This window comes from Chrysemys picta, chromosome 7 (assembly GCF_011386835.1).
Source record: "Chrysemys picta bellii isolate R12L10 chromosome 7, ASM1138683v2, whole genome shotgun sequence".
Taxonomy (NCBI): Eukaryota; Metazoa; Chordata; order Testudines; family Emydidae; genus Chrysemys; species Chrysemys picta.
The window spans coordinates 52,463,779-52,482,341 of record NC_088797.1 but is presented as its reverse complement, the minus strand read 5'-3'; the positions used below and the strand labels follow the sequence as shown (position 1 = coordinate 52,482,341).

Here is an 18,563-nt window from a genome sequence, read left to right as displayed (position 1 = left end):
CTGAGCCTGTGGGGAGGAGAGGCTCAGCATAGAAACATGGCCATGCATGCGCAGATAGCTTGGGGGATGGAGGAGAAGGGCTACAACAGGGACTAGCAGCGGAGCCGTGTGAAAGCCCAGGAGCTGCGGCAGGCGTACCAGGAGGCCAGGGAGGCCGACAATCGATCTCGTGCTGAGCTGCAGGCCTGCCGCTTTTACAGCTGCAAGCAAGCCATCCTTGGTGAAGACCCACACAGACACACAGCACCCTGGAGGAGAAGGCGGTGGAGGAGGAGGAGTATGGGGACAGGCGACTGGGGATCCAGCTGTGCAGCGAGCCAGGACCTGGTTTTGCCTCCACCGCAGTCCTGGCAGCCAAGTCTGGGTGAGCCTGCTGCAAGGGAAGGAACCTCGGGTCAGCATGTAGATAAATGTTCTGTTACAGGGTGGCCCCCACAGTACCAGGACACAGATTTTGACTTTTCATTAATTGCCTGGTGCTAGAAGAGGGAGTAGTACAACTGAGAGAGGTAAAGCTGCTATCTGCTTTTCATTCCCCGCTAGCTGGGGGTGGGTGGGGATGTGGAGCAGTTTGTTTAGATACACAGCATGTCCTGTGAATCCTCTGTAGAGATGTAGATAAAGCTTTCCTGGAGGTTCTATGCAATCCTCCACCAAAGAGTTCTGGGAAAAGCAGCCTTATTTCTTCCACGGCAGGACATTTTCCTCCATCACTCAGCAATAACTTCAGCAGGCACCCTTGCAGTGCACAGGCTAGCAGCATATGGGCCCAGGCGGCTTTGGACACCAGCAGCAGCTCTGCTCTGTGTGCCTTTGTTAGCCTCAGGAGTGAGAGATCCGCTAAAATCCCCACGACCTGTGTGGTGCCAAGATTCAGTGCCAATGCCCTGTACTGCTAGATCTAGAGAAAACTTAGTCCTGACTTGAGTGCAGGGGACTGGACTAGACAACCTCTCGAGGTCCCTTCCAGTCCTACGATTCTATGATTCTATGATTCATTCCAGCGAGCAATTCCCCATTTCTCCCGCGCCCGAGGGCCACACTCACCAGGGCTGCACTGTGACCGTGCACAAGCCACTCCCAAGCAGAAGGGAGAATGTCAAGTTCACCAAGTTAAGGGTGCAGGCAAGTGAGTTCAGCATCTTAACTTTTGCTTTCTCCAGTGAACAGACTGACAATGGTACCTGTGTGTTTACTGTTTTACCTGCGGCTGCTGCCACTGTGGCCTGCAGGGTCTCTCCCTCCGCACCCACAGAATGCCTGCGCCAGATGAGGAGAAGAAAGAAGAGGATTCAGGATGGCATATTCCAGAAGATCCTGCAAGCCAGGGCTGCATCACACTGTGAGCACAGGGCCTGGAGGGTGAACACTGCAGACAGCCTGGAGAAAGAAAGAGAGGCCCAGGAGTCCCAGCAGAAAAAGGACAGGGCGATGCACCAGGATATAATGAATCATAGAATATCAGGGTTGGAAGGGACCTCAGGAGGTCATCTAGTACAACCCCCTGCTCAAAGCAGGATCAAAACAAACTGAATCATCACAGCCAGGGCTTTGTCAAGCCTGACCTTAAAAACCTCATCAGGTAGCAAATACAGACACTGCAGTCTCTGGTGGACCTGCAGGTTCAACAATCCCGGGCTCGCCTCCCTCTGCATCCCACTGAGAACTCAATATCAGGACCTTCCTACACCCCCCTCAACATCCCACATGGCATCAGGAGTCAGTGCAGTACCCCTCCACTCCACCCCAGTCGACAGTAAAGACAATCAGCTTCACATACATAGACCTGGGGAAGCCAGGGCTGGTGTATGTGTAGCTGAAATGGATGGCTCTTTCCCCTTTCTAAGTTTTGGTCTCTTAATTTATTAAGTTTTTAATGTATTTGTTTTAACATTGCACAGAGGTTTTTTTTTTTGCACTGATTTTGTTACAGAATAAATTTCTATTATTTGGAGCATAATTTACCTTTATTAGTTCACAACACATGCTGCCTAGCGCTCAGCAGTTCTGAAAGGACCCAATGACCTGTTACTGCCCAGAGTCACATGACTCATAACATCATTCACAAACACAATGAATAGGTGCATTGACAGTGTTATATCCCTACATGTACTGCAACCACCACCTCATTCCTACCAGGCCACAAAAGAATAAGGCCAGGCAGAGCACACTGCAGCAACACACACTGTTCTGGCTCACTGTTAAAATGGTCTGTCAAAGCCTCCCTGAGCCTTATAGCTCTGTGCTGAGCTCTTGTAATAGTCCTTTTGTCTGGTGGTTCAAACTCAGCAGACAAACGCTCCACCTCCACCCTGCAGCCCAAGGGGAAACTTTTCCCCCTTTGCCTCACAGAGATGATGCAGGACACAGCAGGCAGCTACAACCATTGGAATATTTTTCTCACTGAGGGCCAATCTTGTAAGTAAACACCACCACGAGCCTTCAGTCAACCAAAGGCACATTGAACTGTCATTCTACACCTGCTGAGCCTGTAGTTGAAGTGCTTCTTGGTGCCCTCAAGGTGGCTGGCATACAGCTTTGTAAGCGATGGGAGCAAGGGGTAGGCTGGGTCTCGCAGAATGACTGCTGACATTGCAATATCACCAATAGTAATCTGCCATTCAGGAAGGAAAGTCCTGCTTGCAGCCTTCTGAACAGTCCTGTGTTCTTAAAGATGTGAGTCTCATGCGCCTTCCCTAATCAACCAACACTGATGTTGGTGAAGCATCCCCGATGATCCACCAGCACTTGCATGACCATAGAAAAGTAGCCCTCTCTGTTGATTCACTCCGTGGCAAGGAAGTCTGTGTCAAAGTAGGGATATGGATGCCATCTATTGCCCCACCACAGTTTGAGAACCCCATTGCTGCAAAACCCTCCACTAAGTCCTGCACATTGCCGAGTGTCACAGGCCTGCACAGCAGGAGGCAGTTAGTGGCCCTGCATGCTTTCATCACAACAACCCCTATGGTGGATTTCCCGACTGACCAGCATGTCCTGTGAATGGGAGCTGTAAGGGGAACCATATTTCCCAAAGAGAAAATGGGACTCCCCCAGCCACTCACCCGAACCCCTTCCCCCTCCCCTGCCCCCCACGAGGCTGTTGCCTGTCGCTGGAACCCTGCAGGGCCCCCGGGACTGAAGCAGAAAATGTCAAAGTTGTCTCTGGAAGTCATGGATTCCGTGACTTCCATGACATAAACATAGCCTTAATTATCATGTTCCCCACTCATTTGGGTTTTTCTTGCAGCTCTGCAAATACTCCAGGATCATGTGTCCTGTGCTTGCAGCGCTCATGACAATAGTGCAGAGCTGTGCAGGCTCCAGACTTCTGTCAGAGATGGTGGACAGCAAGGAGGGACACAGGTTTGTGGGATTTTTAAAAAAAGGCATGAAAATTATGGGATACAGATAACATTATGGGATGGAAACAACAAGGAGTCTGGTGGCACCTTAAAGACTAACAGATGTATTTGGGCATAAGCTTTCGTGGGTAAAAACCTCACTTCTTCAGATTATGGGATGGAGACAGTTGCACACTGGGAAGCTGACCCCTTGCTCCCAGTCACCCCTGTGTGACTCATTTCTGCCCCATCCCAAAAGACCTGGTGCTGCACAGTGGTGAATTGCACAGTGAGATACCCACTCATGGCGTGCTGCACTCTGCATTGACACAAGCACTCCTGGTGAGTATGTGCACCACCAACACAAAGAGCCATGTGTGCATGCGCACAAACGATGTACTAACTGCAGCGGCTGTATGCCGATGTAACTCAAGTCAACAGAAGTGTGTAGTGTAGATGTGGCCTTAGACTGTCAGCAGGGCAGGGGCTGTCTCTTTGTTCTGGGTGTATCCAGCACCTGTGGCTCAGCCCCTACAGTGGTATCACTGCTCTCCGTACAATAGCTGGGGTTCAAGTGATGTAAATGCGGAGCTGCAGGCCCTAGAGGTTGCAGCCTGGGGAGAGGAGGCCACAGGGAAATGGGATGGGCCAGGAGCCCCAGGAATTGCTGTCTGTGGTGAGGTGCCTGGAGTGAAGGGGCTGACAGGAGATTGACTCCCCCACTTTGGAAGAGATTCCAACCCTGGAGAATCAAACCCTGGACTTCATGAGCTGACCACTTCTGGGTGCACCTCCCCCTGGGCAGCGGCTCCCCACAGAACAAGCCATTTCCCCTATGACCAGCACCACAGGCACTGCTGTAGGGCTAGGACTTAACTCACCCATAAACCAGCCTTGATCTGCCTTGGGTGAAACTCAGGGATTTCAGCACTGCGATTAAGAAAAAATGCTCTGCTGCCACCGAGCGCCCCCAGCTCAGGAATATCCCTAACAATAGTTATAACACCAAGGGCTGTAGAGCCCCCCCCTCCCCGAGGCCCTGGGAAATGTAGGGAGGAAACAGAAAGACCCAAACAAATGGTAAAATAGTTAAGCTAAGCTCGGACGATCTGCACAGACAGAAAAACAGAGAATATCATAAATAAGTTACAATTAGGGCATAAGAGATAAAAAATGTAAAAAAGACTTGAGCAGTAAGGAGAAAACATAGGTGCTAGTGCACAATTGGTTCCGTTTTGTTACCTAGGGATATCGAATAGTATGATAGGATAGTGAGGGTAAAGGAGGGAGCTAGTTTTACCTACAGAATGTAAATGAAAAACAATGTTCTCTGGGAACCATCTCTGGACTGCAGTTTAACATCAAGCTGCTGGAACTCTGACCCCTCTGCACGACTGTGACGTACAGAGACATCGCTGGGAACCCCCAGACGAATGAATCCTGACTGGTCATCGGGTGAAATTTGTCTCTATATTGGGAGTGTTGAGCATAAGAGATGTTCTTGGTATATGTATTGTGTGTGTGTTGCTAATAAATAGATGTTTAGAGCACAGCTGTGTAAGGCTCATTTGCTGGGAAAAGGGCCCGCAGACCCGTAGAGCCCTGAGCCCCATGGAAAAGGGGGGGGTACTTAAATTGTCCAGGTTTCTCCCTGAGCCCCAGGGGTAAGGTGTGATGCTGTATGGAATATGGGGAACACCTTGTGATATTGATACCAATATTATAAAATTACAAGGAATCTGACAGATATGCCATGTAAAGTATCTGTGAAAATGTTATGATTTGCCAAGTATGATGATCTAGTTCAGGGGGCGGCAACGTTTGGCACGCGGCTCGCCAGGGTAAGCACCCTGGCAGGCCAGGCCAGTTTACCTGCTGATGTGGCAGGTTTGGCTGATTGCGGCCACCACTGGCCGCGGTTCGCCGTCCCAGGGCCAATGGGGGTGGCGGGAAGCCGCGGCCAGCACATCCCTCGCCCGCGCTGCTTCCCACCGCCCCTACTGGCCCGGGACGGCAAACCGCGGCCAGCGGGGGCCGCGATCGGCTGAACCTGCCGCGTCAGCAGGTAAATAAACTGGCCCGTCCCGTCAGGGTGCTTACCCTGGTGAGCCGTGTGCCAAACGTTGCCGACCCCTGATCTAGTTTATATGTTTGTATCAACCTTTGTATTGTGAAAAGCGACAAAGAGTCCTGTGGCACCTTATAGACTAACAGAAGTATTGGAACATAAGCTTTCGTGGGTGAATACCCACTTCATCAGACGCATGTGGTGGAAATTTCCAGAGGCAGGTATAAATATGCAGGCAGGAATCAATCTAGAGATTACGAGGTTAGTTCAATCAGGGAGGATGAGGCCCTCTTCTAGCAGTTGAGGTATGAACACCAAGGGAGGAGAAACTGCTTTTGTACTTGGCTAGCCATTCACAGTCTTTGTTTAATCCTGATCTGATGGTGTCAAATTTGCAAATGAACTGAAGTTCAGCAGTTTCTCTTTGGAGTCTGGTTCTGAAGTTTTTTTTGCTGCAGGATGGCTACCTTTAAATCTGCTATTGTGTGTCCAGGGAGGCTGAAGTGTTCTCCTACAGGTTTTTGTATATTGCCATTCCTAATATCTGACTTGTGTTCATTTACCCTTTTACATAGGGATTGTCCAGTTTGGCCGATGTACATAGCAGAGGGGCATTGCTGGCACATGATAGCGTATATTACATTGGTGGACGTACAAGTGAATGAACCGGTGATGTTGTGGCTGATCTGGTTAGGTCCTGTGATGGTGTTGCTGGTGTAAATACATGGGCAGAGTTGGCATTGAGGCTTGTTGCATGAATTGGTTCCTGAGTTAGTTACTATGGTGCGGTGCATGGTTGCTGGTGAGAATATGCTTAAGGTTGGTGGGCTGTCTGTGGGTGAGGACTGGCCTGCCTCCCAAGGCCTGTGAAAGCAAGGGATCGTTGTCCACGATGGGTTGTAGATCACTGATGATGCGTTGGAGAGGTTTTAGCTGAGGACTGTAGGTGATGGCCAGTGGAGTTCTGTTGGTTTCTTTCTTGGGCTTGTCTTGCGGCAGGAGGCTTCTGGGTACATGTCTGGCTCTGTTGATTTGTTTCCTTATATCCTCATGCAGGTATCATAGTTTTGAGAATGCTTGGTGAAGATCTTGTAGGTGTTGGTCTCTGTCTGAGGGGTTGGAGCAAATGCGGTTATACCTCAGCGCTTGGCTGTAGATGATGGATCGTGTGGTGTGTCCGGGATGGAAGCTGGAGGCATGAAGGTAGGCATAATGGTCGGTGGATTTTCGGTATAGGATGGTATTGTGAGTTACAGATATGCATGATATATTTGTTTCAAAACTTATGCTGTGTTTCTGGGTGACACCCCCAGATAGATTGGCATCAGCACTGCCCTAGCCTATTCAATGGCCCATCAAGGGTCATCAGCTATACAATGAACCCATTGAAAAAGGCAGGGACTACACCTTATAAGTCAGCAAACCATGTAGGGGCTTGAACTTTATGGACAGAACTCAAAGGCTTCTCCATGCCATGTGCTGGGCAGCTTGTGTTTGAAACAAAGGACGCACAAGCCACATGGCAGACTATAAAAGGCAGCTGCATCTTCTCCATTTTGTCTTCATTCCTGCTTCTTACCTCTGGAGGAACTTTTCTACAAACGAAGCTCTGAACGAAGGACTGAATGAGCCATCCCAGCTGTGGACGTGTTCCAGAGGGACTTTCAAGCCAGCAAACTCAGCAATACAGCTAAGAACATGATATATGGACTTTGAAGTCTCGGTATGTATCTGACTGCTTCACCACTTAACAACTCTCTTCTTGTTCTTTCTTTTTTCTTTATAATAATCTTTAGTTTTAGATACTAAAGGATTGATTAGCAGCATGGTATTTTGGGTAAGTTCCAAACTAATATTGACCTGGTAACATGGCTGGCCCTTTGGGGTCAGAATATTTTGTATATGTGAGCAGAGCTTTTAAACAACTTCTCGCTGTACTGGACCTAGGTCCTGACTGGGGGCCAGAGAACTGGAATGTAAAAAAGGCAGCTGTGTGATTCAGTGTTAACCATCTGTTTTGGGAGTATCTGCTCTGCCTTTTGCAGCCTGCCCTGCCCTTGACATTTTCAGTGAGGGCTGCCCTGGCACCCCGGGTCACATAAGGATAGGTGCCTTACACCCTGAGCCCTTGGAAGGAAAAGGGTGGGGGTGCATAAATTGACTGGTTCATGCCTTGAACCCTCCATAGGGTATAGGCAGGGTGCTCTAGATTGTGCAGGTAACACTGCCTTCCTCTCATTCACCCCCACGAGCCTCCCCCACAGCTCTCCTGAAACCTGGCCTTGTCCTCTCTATGGACAATGGCCCTTCAGCTCCAGCTCCCCTCTTCTAAGAGCTGAGGGAAGGCTGGGTTGGGCACAGGCAGCCCCCAAACTGGGCTGTAGGGAAGTGACAATGCCCAGGCAGGGCAGAAGGGATGGCATGTGCCAGCCAGGCTCCACTCAGAGAAACCACTAGCACAGCTCAGCTTTGGGGGTTGTTTATTAGAGCAGCTGGGTGCAGATCCAGCAAATGCATGATGCATCCCCCTGTGGGGACAGGCAGAATAGGGGTCAGATCCCCATGGGCACAGTGACTGTTGGAGGGAACAGCATGGCTGGCTACAGCCCAAGACCCATGTCCTACTCAGGCCAGCCCAGCCACATGCAGCCAGGAAGGATGGAAGGAAGCACGTGGCCAGGAAAGATGGCCCAAGGAGAGGGCACCAGGCTGGCATTCAGGAGACCAGGGCTCATGTCCCAGTTCTGCTACAAACTCCTTATGTGACCCTGGGCAAGTCTCTCTGGACCTTGGTTCCCAGACAAATGCTGGGGCCAGCCATTCCCAGGGTAGGCGAGAGGTTACATGTGGTGAAGGCTGGAAGGTGCAAGCTACTCCAGCCCCCTTGGAGAGAACATGGGGAGAGGCCAGGTGTTCACCTCCTGCCACTGCCCTGAATACCAGGGAAAGTGGCAGTCATGCCATTGCCCCACGTCAGGTGCCAGCACTCTCCACTGCACCTCCTGGGAGAGTTAATGGCACAAAGTGGGGCTCGGTTGCTGCAGCGGTTCCCAAGACACACCCCATCCCCTACTTTTTTGAGCAGGCCCATGAGCCCGCAAACCAGCCCACACCCGTGTTACCAAGGGACTGGGTGCTCAGGAGCAGCACACAGGGCTGCTGGGAATCTTGCCCAGCACTGCAGGAGAGAGAGAGAGACAACCCCCAATACCTGGTGTGTGGGTGTGTGTATGGGGGGGGGGCTCCAGGCCATGATCCAGGGGCCCGGGGGAAGGTGCTCCAGGCTGGGATCCAGGAGACCAAGAGTTCAAATCTCTTCCGCGTGGCTGCTATTTACTCCATGATTGGAAGTGAGCATCTGGGAGCACCCTGGGGCTATCAGAGGGGCTAGGTGACAAGCTGCCCATCTTCACAGAGTTTGCACATTTATGGGTCAGGAGCCAATTGGGGCTGGGAGACAATGGGGATCCCACACTCAATCCCAGGCTGGGAGCGATGGGGGGTGTCTGGACTGTGTTCTGCGGTAGCATACTTTGATTGCCATTGGTGCTGAGGCTCCCAAGAGCCCACAGACAGCTCTCCCCATCCCAGGCTCTGAGCCCTGCAACCTTGCTAAAATCCACAGCCAGGAAGGCTCCAACCGACAGTCCTTCCTCCCCCCTCGCCATGCCCCTGCAGCCCCACTACCATGAAGGGAAGGTAGTAGGGCCCCAGCCCTGTACCCTACCAGAACAGGGAGAACAGAAAAAAACTGCCAAAGTAGCCCTGTGGCTTTTGGGTAGCACCTCCCACTGCACTGCCATGGGCAATGGCAAGAAACAGGGAACATCACAGTCCCTTCCCTGTCCCATGCCTGCAGCACACCAACCCCACGCTGAGCCCCAGGCAGCTCCAAGCTCGGAGGGGCAGGGCTCTGGTGCAATATTCAGGGCAGTAACTCTGTTCCCAGAGCCCAGCACATCCCTTGAGCTTTGCCCACCCCAGGATTATTGGCACCCCAGATCTCACTGGAAGCAGGATTTGTCTGAAATTCCCGGGGGGGCTCTGCCAAACACCTGCAATGTGATTTGATCAGGAGGCTGGGGGACATGCCTGCCAGGCCCAGAACAGGGAGCTTATGCAGTGCCAGGAGAAGAGGAAGTCCGCAGGCCCCAGGGAGATGCAGATGGAGGAATCTGGCCAGCACCAAGGAGCCAAGAAGCCCAGGAGATGCTGTGGGGGAGGCTGAGGGAGCACAGAACAGGGAGGGAGAGAAAACAACCCTCTTGGCTTGGGAGAGCTGAGGCAGACTCTGATCAGCAATGAAGGAAACGTGCTGTGCAGATGGCAAGTTCAGGGCAGCCAGCCTGGGCCAGAGCTCAGGTGTAGGAGAGCAGATTGATGTCGTAACAGCCATCCACCTGGAACACAGAGACCATCGTCACTCCCATCAGGGTACCCCGCTGCCTCCTGCTGGGGCTGGCTGGGACTGCAGGAGCAGAGAGCCCCGACACACCCCCTAGGGGCTGCTGCTTGGACTGCAGGAGCCGAGAGCCCCTGACGCGCCCTTGTAGGGGCCGCTGCTGGGACTGCAGGCGCCCACAGCACCCAACACATCCCTTTGGGGCCACTGCTGGGAATGCAGGTGTCCACAGCCTCCGACGTGCCCGCTAGGGACCTCTGCTGGGACTGCAGGAGCCGAGAGCCCCCCCCATGCAGCCTACCTCCTCCATTACAGTGGAAGTGGAGCTGGAACATCAGAGAGGCTGGAACTAGGGGAGGTGAGAGTTCCCTACCTCCAATACTCCTGAACCGGGAACCCTCAGGAGCTTTCCCAGCAGTTTGATGGCATTTCGTACAGCATGGCCAGCTGGGAGCAGCTCAGGGTGACAGCAGATGCTGCCAGTGCCCAAAATACATCCTGCCCCTTCGGTGCACGCCGGGCCACACAGCAAGCCCAGAACAGGGGGCCAGCCCCTGTGGGCAATGAACAGAGCTAACTGGAAACTAACGTCAAAACGCCCGATTCGGGCTGCCGTCTGGTTAGCGCGGATCATCTCTGTTAGTACCCACAGCTGCTGGACTTCTGTAGACACCTTTTCCGGGTCGGGGACACCCTGCAGACAAGCAACGGTTATTGAGATGGGTGTTCCTGAAGGCAGCTCCAGACTGCTGGGATAACCCTCACCTCCCCGCTGCCCACGGGACAAGTGCTCTCTGGTTACCCTGCTCTCCCCCAAGCCCACTTCATCTCATTGCTCCACTCTGCTTTGTCTGCTTTCAGACGGTGAGCCCTTGGGACAGCACCTGGCACAGGGGGGCCTCCAGGTCCTACTGCAGTATAGCCAGGAGTCTGTGCACACAACCCCCGCCCAGTGCACAAGGCACCGTTGCTCTCCCAGAAAACTACAAAGCAGGGGATGGACTGGGAAGGCATCACACATGACACCTCTGACTGCTCCAGCCAGCGGCACATGTCACTGCCAGGACTCTGCCCCAGCCAGGCCTGCCATTCAAGCTCCCTATTTGCTGCCTGGAACATCACACCCCTTCCTGATGGGCTGGATGCTGCAGGACCAGCCTGGCCAGGGGCCTACTCGTCCCAGCTGAGCTGCCCAGCTGATTCAGGAGCATTCTCTGGCTGCACGGTCAGAGAGCTCCGGTCTGTGTCGAATCTGCAGCAGCTGCTTCCTGGAAGATCCTGGCTGCCATGAGCCATGGTCTCCCCAGCTGAGCACGTCAAGCTCGGTGTCTGTTGGCAAGTGTGCCCGGAACCAACAGCCAGGACATCAAATCCAAGCCACTATTAACAAAATCAGACTGACTGCAAGGCACACACTGTGCTGGAGAGGCCACAGCCAGGAGACTCTAGACGGGAACTCAGGGAAACGGGGGAGAGCTAAACAGAATTTAGAAATGAATTTGCCATTTTCCCCAAAACTCTTGAAAATTCCAGCTTGCCTCAGGTTGCGCTGACAGCCCAGCTGACCCACTCAGCTCCAACGCCTTCCAAGTGCCTCCTGAGCGTGGCTTTGCCCAGGGTGGTCCAAGAGCACAGCCCCAGGCACATCCTCAGGCACATCCTCATTCCATGGCATGCACCCAGAGCTGCCACCGCCTGGCGTTCACAAACAGCCCCAGTGGCCACCGCAACACCAACCTCACAGGCCTAAGGTGCATCCTGCAGCAAAGGGCTGAGGACACAGCCCTGGGGCACCCCATTTAAGAAATTTAAGAGTGATGAGGCGCTAGAGCACAGCAATAGAGCCGGGGTCAGGCAGATCAGTGCAGGTACCGGCCCCACATGTGCAGTGCAAGATCTGGGTCAGGAATCACAACTGGCCAAATATCACAGAGCTGGATCTCCACACCCTCGGCAGGCTCTCTCTGCACTAGTCTGCATGCAGGCGTTTCAAACTGGGCCCTCCTCGGCTGAGTCGCACTGCGCTACTGGGGTCTCCAACCCACCACTCAGCTGTGCTGTTCCACTGGGTCCCGTCCCCCTCACTCAGTGCTCCCAGGCCCTCCTCCCCCCACTGGGGTCTCCAACCCTCCACTCAGCCACGCTGCGCCACCGGGTCCCCCCCGGGAGTCTCCAACCCTCCACTCAGCACCACTGGGGTTCTCCCCCCCACTCCCCTGGGGACTCCAACCCCCCATCTCAGCCGCCCAACCCTCCACTCAGCACCACTGGGGTTCTCCCCCCCACTCCCCTGGGGACTCCAACCCCCCATCTCAGCCGCCCAACCCCAGTCACCCCCTGGTTCTCGCCGCCCGATCCCAATCGCCCATGTAGTAGAGCCTCTCAGAGCAGAACTCCCAGGCTGCGCACTTTGCCAAGCTCTCCACCCATCACAACAGAGCCCGTAGGGCGCTCGCAGCCCAGGAGAGCTTTACAGAGAGCTGAAATCCACAGCACCATCTGTCTAATGTGCGAGGAGACACCGCTGCTCACCGCATTTTCCTGGTCTTTGAACAAGGCCGGCAGAGGTTTTCTCTCTTATAACAAGTATCAGAGGAGTAGCCGTGTTAGTCTGAATCTGTAAAAAGTAATAGAGGGACCTGTGGCACCTTTAAGACTAACAGAAGTATTGGGAGCATAAGCTTTCGTGGGTAAGAACCTCACTTCTTCAGATACAAGTAATGGAAATCTCCAGAGGCAGGTATAAATCCTGATTTTGCAAATTTGACACCATCAGATCGGGATTAAACAAAGACTGTGAATGGCTATCCAACTACAGAAGCAGTTTCTCCTCCCTTGGTGTTCACACCTCAACTGCTAGCAGAGCACCTCACCCTCTCTGATTGAACTAACCTCATTATCTCCATACTGATTTATACCTGCCTCTGGAGATTTCCATTACTTGCATCTGAAGAAGTGAGGTTCTAACCCACGAAAGCTTATGCTCCCAATACTTCTGTTAGTCTTAAAGGTGCCACAGGACCCTCTGTTACTTTTCTCTTATAACAACTGCTGTTGGATTTCCGCTTGTGGCCCCCAAGGAAGCTGAGTGTCAGCGACATGCCCAGTCCAAAGATGGGGACAATGCTCTATGGACTGTGCTGGCAAAGTCCCAGCTGCTGGAGGCTCAACTGCTGGCTGGCCCACCAGAGTCAGGGTAAGCCCCCCTCCCAACACCTGGTTGATGGATCTGGCCTTTTGCTGTTTGCAAACTGCCCAAGCAGGTGAGATGCATCCAGGTGTGATCGGGAGGCCAAGTTATTCAGCAAGCAATTCTCTCTGCAGGCAGCTTGCAAACAGCACCTTGTCCTGAGCTAGCTAGTGACAGGCATGGGGCTTGTCCCCTGACTGGGGAGGGCTTGTACAATGAATCAACAGTTGCCTGGATTTCAGATTGCACATTCAAACAGACAGTTGACATTTGCTCGCTGAGCAGTGTTGGCAGCTGGCCATTAGCCCTTGTGTGTATTCGCACTAGGACACGTATGCAAGAGGAACACAAATAGGCCATGTGCTCCCGGTGGGCCGGGCTAACCTGCACTTCCCAAGTGCAGACTATGGTGCCCATCCCCCTGCCCCAGACATGCAGCTCTCATCTATAACCCGGCATGCTGCCCCCCATTTACCACTCGCCAGAGTCCAGGAGCTCCCCACCACTTCCTGCAGTGCATCAGTGTGCATGCAGATCCCAATGCACCTGGCAGGGATCATGGCCCCCACGAGCCCAGCTCTCACTGTACCCACCTGCCCTGCCCAACTGAGCTGTCTGCTTCAGGGGACATTTCCCCCCCTCCCCTGCCAGTCAGGACCCTGCCCACTGCCCTCCCAGAACACCCCACCTCCAAACGGGAACCCACCCGTGGCCCCTCCCCCCAGGACACTCCACTCTCTCCCACAGGACACCCCACCCCCAATAGGGACCTCACCAGCTGCCCTCTCCCCCCAGGATACCCCAACTCTGGCCGGGACATGCTCACTGCTCCCTGGGAGACCCCAGCTCCAGCGCTGCTCATAAGGAGCCTGCTTACCCCATGCAGGTTTTCTGGCTGCTGCTGGGGGGCCAGGTGGGACAGCCAGGACGGGAAGTCTGTCTGCAGGCTCTGAAAGAGGTCAAAGGTGGCAGATGAGCAGAGCTGAGCCACCCCTCCCTCTCCCCCTCCCTGCCATACAGATGGAGGCAGGCCTGGCTCCTCGGTGCTCACAGGGACAGGCTGCCTGCTGACCCCGCTGCTGCATTCAACACACGCTCCTTAGGCCAAGGGAACTGCACTGTAGCCAGAAGCAAAGGGAGTGTGGATCCAGCCGGAGCGTGCGGCTGCCCCATCTCTGCTCCCTCCCCAGGCCCCCCGGGCAGTCTGCTCCGTCAATGTAATCCTGCTGGTGCAGATGGCCTCAGAGTCACAGCACAGGCAGAAACAACAAGGAGCACAGGCAGGTGATCAGTGCTGGGGCCAGGCCGATGACAGGGGTACCGCAGGAAACATTCCCTGCGCTGCAGAGACAGAGGCCCCCATGGCCAGGAGCCTGAGACCACTGAGGCCATGCGCCATGGCCCAGACTGCAAACTGCACTTCACTGAGCTCCCCGGGGCTCTGGGGGTAGGGGGTCTGGGGAGAGCCTCACGTGTCAGACCCAGAATCTGGGGCAGCCCCTGCCAGGAGGGACACAGGGTGGGATTTACAGCACAACAAATGAGGGGAGACAGGGTACCCTTGGCTAAGGGATGGGCAGCTGCTTCCCAACCTCAGCGGAACCTGTGGGAAGCAGTCCGAGGCAGAGACGACTAGCAGGGTCCCAGAAGAGTCCTGCAGGGCTGAATGCGCGCGGCTGGCAGGGACAGGGGCGATTCTGGTCTCACCAAGCACAGGCGGCTTTGTGCAGCACTCATTGCCCGGGGGAAAGGCTGCCTGACACCGCCGCAGCAGTCACTCACCTGCTGGCCCCTGGGATAGAGCCGCAGCTCCTCCAGGGTGAAGTGCAGCCAAACGGGCGAGGGCTGGCGAAGAATCAAACGCACGGCAGTCACCTGATCCACATCACACAGCAACTGCCAGAGACAACAGGGCAGCAAGAGCTGCGCTGCAGTGAGGCGGTTGGGTGCTAGTTATTTAGAGCCAGGGGCACAAGGGCTGCCAGCTCTGGCAGAGCGAAGCCCGATGCGGGATGGCTAGACAGGAGGAGTTATAGATGGGTGCCAAGAATCGCACTCCAGGCCCTTTCCACCAGGCAGGATAAGGACGAGGACTGTCAGCTCAGGGTGGGCCCCAGCACTATGGTGCTGGTGGGGGTCCTAGCACTATCGCAATGTAATAAACCATCAGGTCTGTCAGCCTTGGAGTCACAGAGTCAGGGAGGGGAGACGGCCCACATCCCCAGCAGCAGCCAGAGGGGAAGCAGAGGTTTTAGCGCCAAAAATTCCATTGGGCAATTCACCACTGCCCCCAGCATTGAATGACAGCTGGCTCTGGGGTGGAGCCCTACAACATTACACAGGATTCAGGGAGTAGTAAGAGATCCTGATTACACCACAGGGATCAGGATTCCCAACATCGAGTTTGCTCTTATGAGCAGCACCATGGGATCTGCTGGGACAAGCAGCCCTTGCCTTGCTTTAGTGCTTCAGTCGCAGCCCAGCACTAAGGGCAAGCAAGCCCCCTGCGAGCCCCAGCTGGCCTGCCTGTACCACCTGGCTTCTCCCCAGCACTCTCTCCTCCCCGGAGTGGCAGGCCCAGCCCAGCTGCACTTGTGCCAGCTGTGGCCAAGGCACAGTAAAGGCTCTGCTGCTGCTCTAACTACAGGGGAATCAGCTACCATAGGCCTAGCCCCCCAGTCCCAGTGGCACCAAGAGTCCTGACCTGATGCCTGAAGAGAGAGAAGTAATCCTGGGAGCCGGCCTCTGTGTGCGGGCTGGGCATCAGGCAGTGATTCCACAAGCAGGTGACCCACTTCCTGGCGCTGGCGCGCCCCACATCACAGGGGTGGCGCCGCTGCACTCGCACAGTCAGGAAAGCCGTGTAGGAGTTCTTAAAGACGATTTCCTGCAACTGAGACAACCCAGCGCGCAGGTCACGAGCCCGCCCCAAGGGGAGAGCCTGTCCTTTGCTGCCTAGACAGGCAAGTAGCAATCCACTGGGCCTCCTTTGAGCCACATCTTCAATCCACCAGTAAGTCCACTCAGTTCGATGGGCAGCAGGAAAGGCATGGGGATGACAAGCTCTGCAGAGCTGGATTCTCCATCCCCAACACTGTTTAAATCCAGACTGGACGGTGTTCTAACAGAGCTGCTCTAGGAATTATTCTGGGGACATTCTCTGGCCTGTGCTATGCGGGACGTGTGGGTAGATGTGCACAATGGTCCCTTCGGCTTCACAACCTGTTTCTCTCTGAACGCACAGCTCCTGGCCCCAAGCTTGACATAGTAAATAGAAATACGGCAGTTGAAAACCTACCTGTCCCTCAGACTCTTCGATACAAGCTACTCACACTTTGAAGCTTGCTTCAAAGCCCCATGTTTTGCTATTCTTGTCCGGCAGCACCCCTAATCCCAGGGAGATGGCTGTGGCTCTGCACTACCTGCCTCTGGTCACTGGTCTGAAATCCATCCCCTCTGCTACACTCCGGAGACTGGAGAACTGGGACACACAGTGGTGCTCTCCCTCAGCTTCTGTGTCATTGCCATGGCTCTGGGACAGGCTGGTTCACTGGCTGGGCCTAAAACTGCCCTCCTCCCAACTCCGACCGGGAAAGGCTAGTTATTAAGAGCTGCCTGCAATGTGCTGTATAAGGTGCCCCAAGTGCCCAGCCAGTCCCCGTCCAGCCGGCTGCATGCAGAGCCTTTCCCCTGGTTGAGACTAGGTCCTCAAGTCCTCCCACCCAGCTACTTCAGGGTGGAGCAAGCGGCATCTTTCCTTCCAAAACCCATGGGAATGTTCTCGAGCCTCAAGTGTACAATAGCCCCCTGGCATTCAGCCAACAAATGCTGCTTTTTGTCAGGAGAACAGCGTGCCCAGGTGGCTTTGTTATTCCCTGTCTCCGTGGCAGTGCCTCTTCCTGGCATGCTTTGGACATGTCGCCCTGTCACTGGATGCAGTGGGAGCTGCTCAAGCACACACCCAATGGCACCTGGGTCCCCATGCATCAGATGCCCACCTGGGGTCCATCTGCCCCGAGAACCCTACCCAACCCTAGTGTCCAAATGAGTGTGCTGAGCAAGCCGGGACTCTGACCTTAGCTTGCTGCTGCGTCAGGGCACCCCACAGCATGCAGACTGGCACCCGATGGGGACCTGGGCAGCCCTACTACCCAGGGTTTCCCCAGAGCTGCCCTATTCCTCCTGGGGGACCCTTGGCATCCCAGAGAGTTTGTTGGGAGCCCAGGGCCTTACCACAGCTACCTGGCCCCGTAGACATTGCAGCAGCCCCCCCTCGCCCTGTGACTGTCACTAAGCTCCCTCCCCCGCCATGGTGCACGGGCAGGAGGGGCAGAGCGCCACACGCGACCCCCCCATAGCCCGGGCAGGGGCTCACCCCACACGTACATCCAGGGGCTGGGCGGGGGGCAAGGCCACATCAATGACGGCCACGCCAGGCCGAGCCAGGTCCGTCTTCACATCTCCCACCTGCAGCGCCACAGGGCTGCGGACGGTGCACGGGGCTGGGCGGGTCGCCATGGGGCGGCTGTGAGAAGAGAACAGCAGGTCAGGCAGCAAGGGGTGGGGGGTTTGGAGGGGCCTGGCCAGGGGGGCCGTTCGGGGGAGCTGTGGTCATTCGGGAGGGTGAGGAGGTGTTTGGAGGGGGAATGGGCTGGCCGGGCAGGCGGTGTTTGGAGGGGGCTGGAAAGGGGGAGGAGCTTGGCTGGCCTGGAGTGTTTGGACTTTGGAGGAGCCTAAAAAGGAGGGAGGGGCTGGGCTGGCGGAGGGCCCATTTGGAGGAGCGGGGGTGTTTGGAAGGGAGCGCGGGGGTGTTTGGAGAGGGCTGGGGTGGGCGGAGGGGACGCTCTCACCCCGCTCCGTGTCCCGGGTTCGGCGCCGGCGGTTCCATCCAACATGGCTCCGGGGCAGGGCTGGCGGAGTACAGGCCCCGCCCCCGCCTGTCTCCATGGAAACGGCTCGCTGAGGACTGCGGTTGCGGGGGCCTGGATGGCTGGGGGGGGAAACTGGGGGACGTCTGGCTGGGCGGGGGCATTGGGGCAGACGGAGGGGGTCTGGCTAGGGAAGCTGAGGGGTCTGGCTGGGGGTGGGGGCAATCGGGCTGGATGGTCTGGCTGGGGGGTATGGTTGGGGGGCATTGGGTCTGGCTGGGGAGTGCTTGTACAGCTTTGACCCAACAAGGGAGCAGAGTCTGAGCCCTGCTCGCCAGGATACTGGGGTCATGGGCTGCCTGGCCTACCTGCCCGGCTCTCCTCCGTACCATGATCCCACAGGGCTTCTCTCCAGCCCCTCCCCAGCTCCATCTGCTAACCTGATCCCACAGGAAAGCCTCACACCAGCATAATGCCATTAGGCTTCAGAGTGTATTCCCCAACAGCCATGACAAGGGAGTTCCTGTGCCGCTGCTTGAGCTGTGCTTGGGCACATTTTGAAGGTTTTCTTTACAGCCAGTAGGACTAGGATGCTGTAAGGAAAGGTCAGCTGCTGCCCGGTGTGACATAACGTGCATCTCCACAGGCGTACTGCCACTGAGCTGGGCGGAAAGAGGGTGGCGAGCAGAAC

At 55.2% G+C, this 18,563-nt stretch overlaps 1 protein-coding gene and 1 long non-coding RNA gene across 3 annotated transcripts; one reads left to right on the top strand and one right to left on the bottom strand.

Moving 5' to 3' along the window:
* Nucleotides 1-6,468: 6,468 nt before the first annotated feature.
* LOC122172924 (uncharacterized) lies at nt 6,469-11,331 on the top strand. Its single transcript, XR_010589157.1, has 3 exons — nt 6,469-6,615; nt 7,000-7,135; nt 10,676-11,331. It is a non-coding gene; the product is annotated as an uncharacterized LOC122172924 (long non-coding RNA).
* On the bottom strand, nt 7,876-17,985 carry NICN1 (nicolin 1, tubulin polyglutamylase complex subunit). 2 transcript variants are annotated; one of them, XM_042846222.2, is made up of 8 exons: nt 17,855-17,985; nt 17,391-17,529; nt 15,709-15,897; nt 14,787-14,900; nt 13,882-13,953; nt 12,347-12,431; nt 10,404-10,508; nt 7,876-9,812 (listed from the first exon to the last, which is right to left on the bottom strand). In XM_042846222.2, exons 1-7 carry the CDS (start codon nt 17,890-17,892, stop codon nt 10,435-10,437), a joined length of 711 nt encoding a protein of 236 aa, XP_042702156.1. In that variant the 5' UTR covers nt 17,893-17,985; the 3' UTR covers nt 7,876-9,812; nt 10,404-10,434. The 2 variants fall into 2 exon arrangements, with proteins under 2 accessions (XP_042702156.1, XP_005279700.1); XM_005279643.5 differs by lacking the exon at nt 12,347-12,431.
* Between the last annotated feature and the right edge of the window lie 578 nt (nt 17,986-18,563).

Excerpts from the sequence above, each read along its gene's own strand:
- NICN1 (XM_042846222.2), bottom strand. The coding sequence starts at position 17,892 with ATGGAACCGCCGGCGCCGAACCCGGGACACGGAGCGGG. Across the intron at positions 13,954-14,786 it reads TCTATCCCAGGGGCCAGCAG|AGCCTGCAGACAGACTTCCC; the intron begins GTGAGTGACTGC and ends GACCTCTTTCAG. Across the intron at positions 10,509-12,346 it reads TCAAAGACCAGGAAAATGCG|GGTGTCCCCGACCCGGAAAA; the intron begins GTGAGCAGCGGT and ends GCTTGTCTGCAG.